The sequence below is a fragment of the Denticeps clupeoides genome, chromosome 7 (genome assembly GCF_900700375.1).
Source record: "Denticeps clupeoides chromosome 7, fDenClu1.1, whole genome shotgun sequence".
Classification (NCBI taxonomy): Eukaryota; Metazoa; Chordata; class Actinopteri; order Clupeiformes; family Denticipitidae; genus Denticeps; species Denticeps clupeoides.
Genome location: NC_041713.1, coordinates 21,961,931 through 21,972,644, shown reverse-complemented (window position 1 = coordinate 21,972,644; position 10,714 = coordinate 21,961,931). Strand labels below are relative to the sequence as shown.

General features: G+C 43.8%; 2 protein-coding genes across 2 annotated transcripts; both read right to left on the bottom strand.

Moving 5' to 3' along the window:
- Positions 1–1,112: 1,112 nt before the first annotated feature.
- polr2c (RNA polymerase II subunit C) lies at positions 1,113–4,895 on the bottom strand. Its single transcript, XM_028986834.1, has 9 exons — positions 4,708–4,895; positions 4,576–4,625; positions 4,436–4,504; positions 4,306–4,358; positions 3,220–3,348; positions 3,079–3,130; positions 2,736–2,904; positions 2,564–2,638; positions 1,113–1,496 (listed from the first exon to the last, which is right to left on the bottom strand). The coding sequence occupies exons 1-9, from the start codon at positions 4,791–4,793 to the stop codon at positions 1,352–1,354; spliced, it is 828 nt and encodes a 275-aa protein (XP_028842667.1). The 5' UTR covers positions 4,794–4,895; the 3' UTR covers positions 1,113–1,351.
- A 2,202-nt stretch (positions 4,896–7,097) lies between these two features.
- Positions 7,098–10,591, bottom strand: coq9 (coenzyme Q9 homolog (S. cerevisiae)). Its single transcript, XM_028986492.1, has 9 exons — positions 10,486–10,591; positions 9,999–10,218; positions 9,769–9,904; positions 9,533–9,675; positions 9,244–9,328; positions 8,802–8,906; positions 8,413–8,568; positions 7,695–7,748; positions 7,098–7,425 (listed from the first exon to the last, which is right to left on the bottom strand). Exons 1-9 carry the CDS (start codon positions 10,541–10,543, stop codon positions 7,390–7,392), a joined length of 993 nt encoding a protein of 330 aa, XP_028842325.1. The 5' UTR covers positions 10,544–10,591; the 3' UTR covers positions 7,098–7,389.
- Between the last annotated feature and the right edge of the window lie 123 nt (positions 10,592–10,714).

The window sequence follows — 10,714 nt, the reverse complement described above, 5'->3', positions numbered from 1 at the left end:
AGCAATGTGTCGGCCTGGGTCTCCTCTGGGCTCTCCAGTTTCCTCCTGCTGTTCATCATTTAAGGGTTTAGGAAGCGGCCCCGTAATCGGAAGGTTGCCACTTCCCCGGGCGCCTGTCAAGGGTGATGGTTAAAAGCAGAGGACACATTTCGTTGTGTCACCGTGTGCTGTGCTTGCTGTCTATCACAATCACTTCACTTTCACTTAATTTACATTAAAGCCATATAACAGACCATACAACTTACTGATTTTTATTAAGAGCTCAAATTTTATATTGAGTGGAATTGTGTTCAACTTCTGACCCAGCCTTATTAACCTCTGTCTTAACCAGATTTTTAAACCCAACATCTGTTTTAGATGTTTTCTTTCATTGATGCAGGCCAATAATTTGGGGTGGTAGTAACCTTACTACCATTGTGTCCCTGAGAAGGACACTTAACCCTGATTGTCTCCAGGGGGGGGACTGTCCCTGTAACTACTGATTGTAAGTCGCTCTGGATAAGGGCGTCTGATAAATGCTGTAAATGTAAATGTATATTTAGTCGTCCTGCTGGAAGACTAACCTTCGACCCAGACTCAGTCCTTCTCAGCTTCCAACAGATTTTCATCTTTCCACCAGCTCTGACCAGCTTCCCTGTGCATCTCCACAGCATGATGCTGCCACCACTGCGCTTCAAGGTGGGGATGGTACGTTCAGGTTGTAGGGAAGACCATGTCCCCTACCTGGCTTATAGCATTCTGAGGTTTGTGTAGTGAATGAATAATGATGATGTGGACAGATTCTCGCAGCTCCTCCAGAGACACTGTGGTCGCTTGGCACCTTTCTCGGCCTGTCAGTGCATGTCGCAGCGTTTTCAGACCAAAATGCAGGCCACTAAATATCCTAGACCAAAAAAAAAACATACGAAGTAGTAAAACATACAAAGTAATAACTAACGCTGTAGTCCTTGGGCATCTTTTTTATTGCTTTTATCTAGTATGCAGTTTCCTAGGAACCTTTGTGTTCCTCAAATTTATATACTTCAGTAAAACTAAACGGCATAATAATGACAAATCTTAATATTGGTTGCATTAGTAAAACAACAGGGTGTTGAATCATATACACACATGAATTAAGAGATGAAAAAATAATTTTATTTTTTTCTGAATACACATTAAGTACACAAACATGGGGAGGAAAAAAAACTGCTATAACAAAATTCATAAAACTTTCACTTGTACAGTTTTACTATGAACAAACTGGGGCTCTAAATGAAATAAAACTCCTCAATCACCATTTTTGACAGACACTAATGCACATGGTTGAACTCGGTGCCTAGATGTTGGGGTCAGAGTAGGTTCAGCTCGATTCTTAGTTGATGGTGAGAACGTCCGTCTGGATCTCATGACTGAGTTGTGTTTGGAGGTCACTCAACTTCTTCTTCAGCACAGCCAGAGCAGACATGACTATGTTCTCTGGCCGGAGTGAGCCGCATGACTCCACGTTGTAGTAGAACCTACACAGGGTTTGAGAAGTTTGAACATAATCTATCAGTAAATTAATCTATCAATACAGGCCAAAAGTTTGGATGCACCTTCTCATTCAATGTGTTTTTCTTTATTTTCATGACCACTTACATTGGGAATTACATTTACATTCTCACTGAAGGCATCAAAACTATGAATGAACACACGTGGATTTATGTACTTAACAAAAAGTGGAGACCTCCACAGTCACCGGACCTGAACCCAATCCAGATGGTTTGGGGTGAGCTGGACCGCAGAGTGAAGGCAAAGGGGCCAACAAGTGCTAAACACCTCTGGGAACTCCTTCAAGACTGTTGGAGAACCATTTCAGGTGATGACCTCTTAAAGCTCATCGAGAGAATGCCAAGAGTGTTCAAAGCAGTAATCAGAGCAAAGGGCGGATATTATGAAGAATTTAGAATATAAAACATGTTTTCATTTAGTTCACCTTTTTTGTTAAGTACATAACTCCACATGTGTTCATTCATAGTTTTGATTCCTTCAGTGAGAATCTGCCAATGTAAATGGTCATGAAAATAAAGAAAACATAAGAAGGTGTGTCCAAAAGTTTGGCCTGTAGTGTATGTGTATATATTTAAAAACAAAAGGAAAGGAAAGAAAATTTGGGTGCTGAGCACAGAAAATGGTATTTAAAGAGTTCATAGAGATTTAAACCTGAATTTACGTCACTGGTTCTTGGCGTATTGAATAGAACAAACCAAAACATCAACTCCATCTCAGACTTCCTCTGCATGCAGCTTTTATTTCACCGCTTTGAGTGATTATTTTCAAGCCAAATATCTTGAAATTTTACTTGCCTAGCATGTTTGGTAAGTTAGCTACTGCACTACATGCTACTAACAAAACACCCTGATAACTCCCTGACCTGGCACCCAAATAATTAAATTCCCTAATTGTCCAGAAATTCCCTCTACCCGTGGGAACCCTGGGCCCTGGACTTGCTCCCCACATAACAATGTCCTATGTCAAATACCATTTTAGATTAATTCCGCTGCTGATTCGCTAGCAAAAGGTAGTGAAAGTTAAAAGCACTCACTTCTCTGGTTTGCCATTGGGGTCATATGGAGCTTGTACTTCATCTTCTTCAATCTCTGAATATTCGCTTTTTGGCCTGACAAGACAGTGACCAAATCAGTCAATTCAAAATGTCATTCTGATCATTTAGGATGTGCACAGTTATTAAGTGCAGCAAGTAAATGCAAACACACCACTCCTCAGGACGGGGGTAAACTGTGTGCCTCAGTGCGTTGTCGGGGTCATACTCAAAAGCCACCCCTGCCGTGGGGTTCCACTTGGCATGTTCCTTTCCGAAACCCTTTTTTGCATATGCCCTGAGCCGCAGCTCCTGGCCTTTACGAAGCTTCACTAATAAAATGTCTGTTGGTTGAGAGGGACAGTGCAGAGGATACAGCAAAGCAGAATTAGTCAACGCAGCCTAGCGAATATCAGTACAGGGCAAGAGGTACAATGGCGTCTAAAGCAGGCGACCAGAACACACGCGCCAGATTAGCAGTAAAACAGGAAAATAAACGGAGGGGAACGGATGCTCACCATCCTGTTCAACATAATCATTGGGATCATTGTCTCGACTCCTAGATGTGACCTGAAGGCAGAAAAGCGGACTTACTATAGATCCCACTATCGAATACGACGAGCACCAGATCATTACGAGAAAAAAAAAAAAAAACTTACAGGGATGACACGAGGGTTGTTGGACAGAAGGTCTCTTGAGGTCACATGACGCGTCTGGTCCTCTGTGCAACGCACATCCAGAGTGAGCTCAACAGAGCATTCAGGACAAAAGTCATCACACGTGCAATCCTGTACCACACAAGAGAGAACTGCTTTAAACCAACACTGTTCCATTAAAACCTGTGAACCATAATGCCACAGAGAACTCAAGTGAAGTGATTGTCATTGTGAAACACTGCAGCACAGCACACTGTGCACACAAAGAGCATTTAACCATCACCCTTGGTGAGCAGAGGGCAGCCATGACAGGCGCCCGGGGAGCAGTGTGTGGGGACGGTGCTTTGCTCAGTGGCACCTTGGCGGCTCGGAAATCGAACAGGCAACTTTCTGATTACGGGGCCGCTTCCTTACCCACTAGGCCACCACTGACCCCCTTGAACAAACTCCACCACATGAAGTAGACTGTATCCATATTAATTCTGCCAAAAACACTGAAAGATAAAGGGTCAAATTCCTGATGTCACCAACAGAAAGTGAACATTGTGTGCCATTAACTTGAAAAATTAGCAAGCCTAATGCTTTATGCGACTTTGACATGAGCCACACTGCGACGGCTTTTAGGACAAAAGAATTTCCCTCGGGATTAATAAAGTTTTTTCTTGGGAAGACACTGCATAAACGTTTCAAGCACGAGATCTCCAGACCTCAATCCAATTGAACTGGCTGGTTGGTGAAGTCCGATCCATGCATGACCTTCAGAAGTCCAGCCTAGCAGGTAAGGAACCAGCCCCGTAATCAGAAGGTTGCCGGTTCGAATCCCGATCTGCCATGGTGCCACTGAGCAAATCACCGTCCCCACACACTGCTCCCCGGGCGCCTGTCATGGCTGCCCACTGCTCACCAAGGGTGATGGTTAAAAACAGAGGACACATTTCATTGTGTGCACCGTGTGCTGTGTATGACAATAACAATCACTTCACTTTCACAATGATTTGACTGATCATTGTACCACATGGCAAACGGATTCGGCTCCAGATGACGTCACGAACAACGGTATAAAAACCCGGTCAGGGTGCGACTGCTTACTCTGGAATATTGCATCTTGTCCACGATGTCATCACTCGTGAGCGGAATGAGACCTGAGAAGAGAACTGGCATGAAACACTCAGCACGCATCTGTCCCGGCTTCAGTGTTCAACGTCGGCCGCATACACACCGACTCTGTGGGCCACGAACTCGTCGTGCAGCACCGAGGAGTTGGCGTCTATCTGAATCCAGTCGATCGCTGAGGGGTGAAGGCACATGAGGTTATAAAGCGTCCGTTTTCAGCCCAGAACCATATTATCAGCTTCTCACCGATGGTCGGGACCTCAGACATGAACACACGCCGGAGGGAGTTCGCAACCCTGAAGGGGAAAAAGTCGCGTTGGCTTTTACTTCAGCTCCATTAGCATTATCTAAAGAGCACAACACTAAGGTTCTACTTACGCTAAATCGGTGTTCTCGATCACAAATTTCACATTTTCGTCGGTAAGCTCGGTAATTTTGACCGTGGGCTGGTTGGCATAAGGCATGATAATGCCTCAATGTGTAACGTCCTACAGGGAAAGTAGATAAAGACGAATAAAATGTGGACATTCAGAGAAGGCGCGCTCTTTCCTGTTCAGCTATCGGATTTCCGGTTGCTTTCAAAATAAAGGTCCACAGACGGTCATTCAGAGAAGGCGCGCTCTTTCCTGTTCAGCTATCGGATTTCCGGTTGCTTTTAAAATAAAAGTCCGCCGACGGTTCGTGCTGAAACCATCACAGCTCAGCAGCACCTGTATTATATGGAATATTCTAAGCACAAGTATTTAAACAACTTGCAAAAAAAATTGCAAGTTCAGTGATTTGTTATTCTATTTATTATTTAACATTTTGAAATGAATAAAGGAGCGATTTGGACATTGAATTTCCATTTGCAAAATGTAATATCAAATTGCATGCTCTGATTGCATATTGCATTGCCAATTACCAAACTAATTGTAATTCGAATGTTTGTGCTTAAAATCTTCCATAGTATTACCATTATTCACGTCGATTACTGATATTTTATAATATATCTACAATAAAAGAAAACTAATCAGCATTTTCTTTTTATTAACATACATTTCCTATACACACATATACACGCATACATACCCCTCTGTATTTGTGCACATGACAGTCATTTTTATTTATACATTTTAATAATTCAGCACATATTAAGAGGAATGATTGCTGCTTAATAAAATTACACATGTCTGCTTCTGTTTGAGCATTACACTTCACTTTTGAAAAAGTTGTTAATAAGAATTATGTTGATATGACTGAGGTATTTTAAGATTTTGGAGTATACAGTCATGGGCAAAAGTTTTGAGAATGACAGAAATTTGGCTTATCACAAAGTTTGCTGCTTCCATTTTCATTATGGCATTTTGGATATACTCCTCTTTGCCATGAAAATGAACTTAATCCAAAAAAACAAAACATTTCGGCCCTGCAGAGATCATATCATTGATCCTCTAGTTATCACAAGTGGAGTGCTGGAGATCATTCTGTCATGCTGACTGAGTTAGAATAGCATACTGGACGCTTTAAAATGAGGGTGATGCTTGAAATCATTCTTCTTCCTCTGTTAACCATGGTTACCTGCAAGGAAACATTAAAAAGATTGCACCTAAACCAAACATGTATTAGATCATCAAAAACTTAAATGAGAGGTTCAAGTGTTGTGAAGAACTCTTCAGGGTGCTCATGAACATCCAGCAAGTGCCAGGACCATCTCCTAAAGCTGAGTGAGAAGAAAAGGTAACGCTAAAGATGGAAAAATTACGCTACCATCAGTCCTGTCTCGTGCCAACAGTAAAGCATCCTGAGACCATTCATGTGTGGGGCTTCTCCTTGTCCAAGGTAGTGGGCTCACTCACAATTTGGCCCCAAAACACAGCCATCCAAGAACAGTTTGGTGAAGAACGATGCCTTTTCCAGGATGATGGCGAATCAAGCCATAAGGCTAATGTGAGAACAAAACATTGACATTTTGGCCAGGAAACCCCAGATATTAATCCAGTTGAGGACTTGTGGTCAATCCTCAAGAGGTGGGTGGACAAACAAAAACCCACAAATTCTGCCAAACTCCAAGCACTGATTATGAAGGGACAGGTCAGGATTTGGCGCAGAAGTTGATTGACAGCATGTCAGGGCAAATTACAGAGGTCTTGAAAATATTGACTCTTTGCATAAACTTGATGTAATTGTCAATAAAAGCCTTTGAAACTTATAAAAGGCTTGTAATTTATACTGTAATACTTTAATGCACCACAGAAACAACTGACAAAAAGATCTAAACACTGACGTTGCAAACTTCTCAAAACTTTTGGCCATGACTGTAGGGTCAGGTTTTCCTTTTTTTGATTGTCATTGTGAAGCACAGCACACATCTGCTTTTAACCATCACCCTTGGTGAGCAGTGGGCAGCCATGACAGATGCCTGGGGAGCAGTGTGTGGGGACGGTGCTTTGCTCAGTGGCACCTTGGCAGGTCGGGATTCGAACCCACAACCTTCTGATTACGGGGTCGCTTCCTCAACTGCTAGGCCACCACTGCCTAGAAACTTGACCAAACATTATTATAACATTTCATTCTACGCTCGAACAGGTCTTATATTCAAAATAGAGGAAAGAAAAAAATTGCAGTTATTTTTTTTAATTGATCAAACGTGAAAGCAAGCTAAAAGGTTTACCCAGCTAAATGAAAAATCCAGTTTTTTGGAACACCTCCAGATGAGCCTCAAGTATTAAAAACCTTATACTTCTGCAGGGAAACAGACCGTGAAATAAAAAGGCATTACTAGGAAATACTAAATAGAGTTTATTGAATAGATCGGTCAAACACATTGCGAATATACGAAAAGTGTTTTTCCAAGGACAATGTACAATCTTTCCCCCCTTCAAAAGGATGCGAAACAGTATTGTGAGAGCAGAAAAATGGTTACTACCAGGTTCGTGGCACAGTGATGCAATTTAGTACTGGTAAAAACCAGCATTTGACTAATCATAAATACAGAATAAAGACTGAAGAATATCATTGCGTTATAACAGGACTGGTGAATGAGGTCTGGAGCAGGGGCATCTCAAGCAAACATTCTCTTCATCTCCTCTGGTTCATCCCTGTGAGGTTCTTCAGCTGTGTAGGACAGAATGGCAAAAATGATGTAATCCCGAAATGGTGAAAGGTGTCTTATCTTGTATAAGAAAGCAGCCATTTCATTCACAAACAAAATCAAAAGCAAACGTGGAAGAATACCCAAAGTTTAAATAATGTATCATATGTTTTGGATTAGAGAGGTAAATTTAAATGTTCATTTAAGTACAATTTCATGTTAAATTTAATTTGTATTTGATTGTTTTGTTTAAATTGATTAATATTGATCAAAGTAATAAAAGAGTGCTTACTGTAACTGCCGCTCCCATTAGGCCTTGCACCACTGCTTCCCCGGTGGACTGTACCTTAAAAAAAAAAAAAAAAATGTAAGAAATTAATCATTTTACATGCATAGCACACCAAGGGCACTATTTTCAAACTGCCACTAAACGCAGCGCCACGCATTAAGCACGCGGCTTTCTTGCTTGTGTAAGGTCATTAGTCCTCAGGATTCACATAAATAAATAGATGCAATAAAAGAAAACTATAACAATGTTTTGTGATTTATTGACAGTCGTGGGTCTAAATCATCCAGAAAGAGGAAGTAGCATGTTTGAGAGCCGTCGATCACTGGCCTCCTCAGATTTTAAACTGTTAGAGGGAAAACGGCAAAGCTGAATTTCATTAATGATCACCGTTTTGCTACATCCGAAGTCACAGGACAGGAAGAAAAAAGAAAGAAAAAAAAAAAAAAAAAACTTAACTCTGTAGTTTCTCATATGATTTTCCTGACCTAACTGCATGAACTTTCTGAAACTGGGTGTGACCTAACAGCTAGCCAGTCCTCAAGCTGCCGTTTTGTCTTACCTCTGCTGCTGGATACTGCATCCCGGGACTAATTTTCACCAGACGGGAATCAGCGCGACATTTTAGTAAAGTAAAGTGAAGTGATGCCGGAAAACATGCTCTATGCGTTGCGCGCAGCGTTGGTTTGAAAATTAGCTGCCAGTTTGTTTCTAAGGATCCTACCTGCTTTGCTGATTTAGCCATATTGACTGCATCCTGGATACGACTGTCAAGAAAGGTCCAGGTGTCCTGGAAGTCAGGAGAGGAGTCTTGCACCATGACCAGCTCTGTGGTGTTGTAGATCCCAGTTAATGCAGCCCGCTTGGTATACCAGTTCATCTGCATAAAATCACAATAAAGATCAGCACTTATTAATCTTAGAATAGAAATATAATAATAGAAAGCATGTTTAGTTAGGATGAGAACATATTGTGGCATGATTCTGTAATGTTAGGTGTTATCTGTGTCAATCATTGGACAGTGTTACAGTTCACATTCACTTCCTGTCATAAGAAGAGTCTGTCTAAAGTCTGTCTAAGGTCAGGAAGACAGCTAGAGGCGAGCTGACTCACATCGGTGGAGCGGTCACCTGCATAGAACCAGATGTCATCCACAAGCGAGGACAGATGCTTCAGGCTCTCTGGGATGTTGTGGGGCAGAAGCAGTATGCTCATCGCCTACAAAGGACAAACCACAAAAACGTCCACGACTCTCAGCTCGATCCATGACTCATATTTCCAGTACGTTTTCCTGTCTTTGTCCATGCAGTAGAGCAAGTTGGGATATATAGGATATATAGGATAGACTGATAGACCAGAAGACCCAGGTTCAAACCCCACTTACTACCACTGTGTCCCTGAGCAAGACACTTAAATTGAGTTTCTCCAGGGGGGACGGTCCCTGTCACTACTGACTGTAAGGCGCTCTGGATAAGGGCGTCTGGTAAATGCTGTATCCATGTTCAGTAGTACAATGGATGAGTGTAGCTACGTGGCTGTTGTCAGAATGTTGTACCTGTGGCCAGGTATCGATGTATGGGATCAACATCCTCAGTCGGGTCTCTACAGCATCCCTCAAGAACTGTGAGGTTTTCTTTGACCTGAAACGATCAACGGTCTAGGATTTCTATACGCATAATTACTCTCTACGCACCGATGTCGAAATCTGAGATTGTGAATTTATGTTCTTAAACGGGCTCCACAAGCTGGTTATGATGCCGACAAATGCTGCGCAGAGCGGTCAAGAAGATTCACGGACCACAGTGATGGTTGTAATGAACAGGAGAGGCCTGTGCCCGTCTTACTCAGCTTGGCCCAGCTGGATCTGCTTGTGCTCTTCGGCCAGGATCTCAGTCAGCTGAGAGTTACAGTGGGACACAAAGTGCAACACCAGGTCTCCTGCGCCGTTGTTGAACATTCCTGCAGAAGCGGGTGACAGGCCTAAGGACTAAATAGAGAGAGCGAGAGAAGAGGCAGCGTAAGGTGCCCTGTATGCATCTACAGCAAACATCACAGACCCTGGACATCACAGATCACTGACCTCCGCCCCTGCTGCAATGGCCTCCACACTCCAGCCGTGCTGTGGGACAAAGCCTACAGCCGTGGTGAGGATCCGGGCCTGAAGCTGCTCTTCTGTCTCATAGTCCTCTCCATGCTCTCCACCCTGGTCTTGATAGCTGGAGGAGAGCACGATCAGGCATGAGCTCCATGGTTCAGTACGCCTAGGTGATTCTCCAGCGACAAGTTCATCCCAAGCTCATCTCTTCTAACCTGGTGGAGGACTGGGCTTCTTCTCGGCCCGCCGCTGCCTCCCGTGCGGTCGTGTCCTGAGGGGCAGAGCCATCTTGGTAGTGTTGGTGGTCAGCGGAGGAAGGGCCGGAGGTTGAAACAGGCTCATGGCTCCTGGAGTCGCTGTGCAGCCTTGGCCAGGCCGCACAGCGGAAGCCTCGTCCGGCGGCGCTGCACTGCGGTCCAGCTGCCTGCAGGACCACTGCGATGCAGAGCATTACAACCACGGTTCCCACGGATTTACTAACTATCACACTCCACAACAAGCCCTACGCCTGTGCTCACGGCGACGAAATATCAATAAGAGGCGTTATAAACACGGCTCGAGTGACGCCGTCCTTCATAATCACCTTGTCCCGACTTACTCCAAGTGACGTTCGCAAGCCAGTGAGCAAAGGTTCGGTTCTGTAACTACGATCCCACTTCCGACCAACTTTGACAGAGAGTCCAGGCTGGTGCGACCACTCACCACTGCTGAAAGCCCGCAGGATCCTCCCCGAACGCACACCCCTCAGCAGCGCCGCCATGTCTGCCTGCCGACGGTCGGCCTTCTTTCGAGCAGCGTGAAACTGGCAACAGTTTCATAATAACAGTGGACATCAAAATAAAAGTCCGGAGAAATGAAGGAACGACGTGGTGCAACACGGAGCTGACCAGGTGCAGGGCCGGGATTCTTCCAGCCCTGCAGCTGCCTCACG

Excerpts from the sequence above, each read along its gene's own strand:
- coq9 (XM_028986492.1), bottom strand. The coding sequence starts at position 10,543 with ATGGCGGCGCTGCTGAGGGGTGTGCGTTCGGGGAGGATCCTGCGGGCT. Across the intron at positions 10,219-10,485 it reads CCTGCGGGCTTTCAGCAGTG|TGGTCCTGCAGGCAGCTGGA; the intron begins GTGAGTGGTCGC and ends TCTGCATCGCAG. Across the intron at positions 7,749-8,412 it reads TGGCTAAATCAGCAAAGCAG|GTACAGTCCACCGGGGAAGC; the intron begins GTAGGATCCTTA and ends TTTTTTTTTAAG.
- polr2c (XM_028986834.1), bottom strand. The coding sequence starts at position 4,793 with ATGCCTTATGCCAACCAGCCCACGGTCAAAATTACCGAGCTTACCGAC. Across the intron at positions 4,359-4,435 it reads GTTCGTGGCCCACAGAGTCG|GTCTCATTCCGCTCACGAGT; the intron begins GTGTGTATGCGG and ends TTCTCTTCTCAG. Across the intron at positions 2,639-2,735 it reads TACCCCCGTCCTGAGGAGTG|GCCAAAAAGCGAATATTCAG; the intron begins GTGTGTTTGCAT and ends CTGTCTTGTCAG.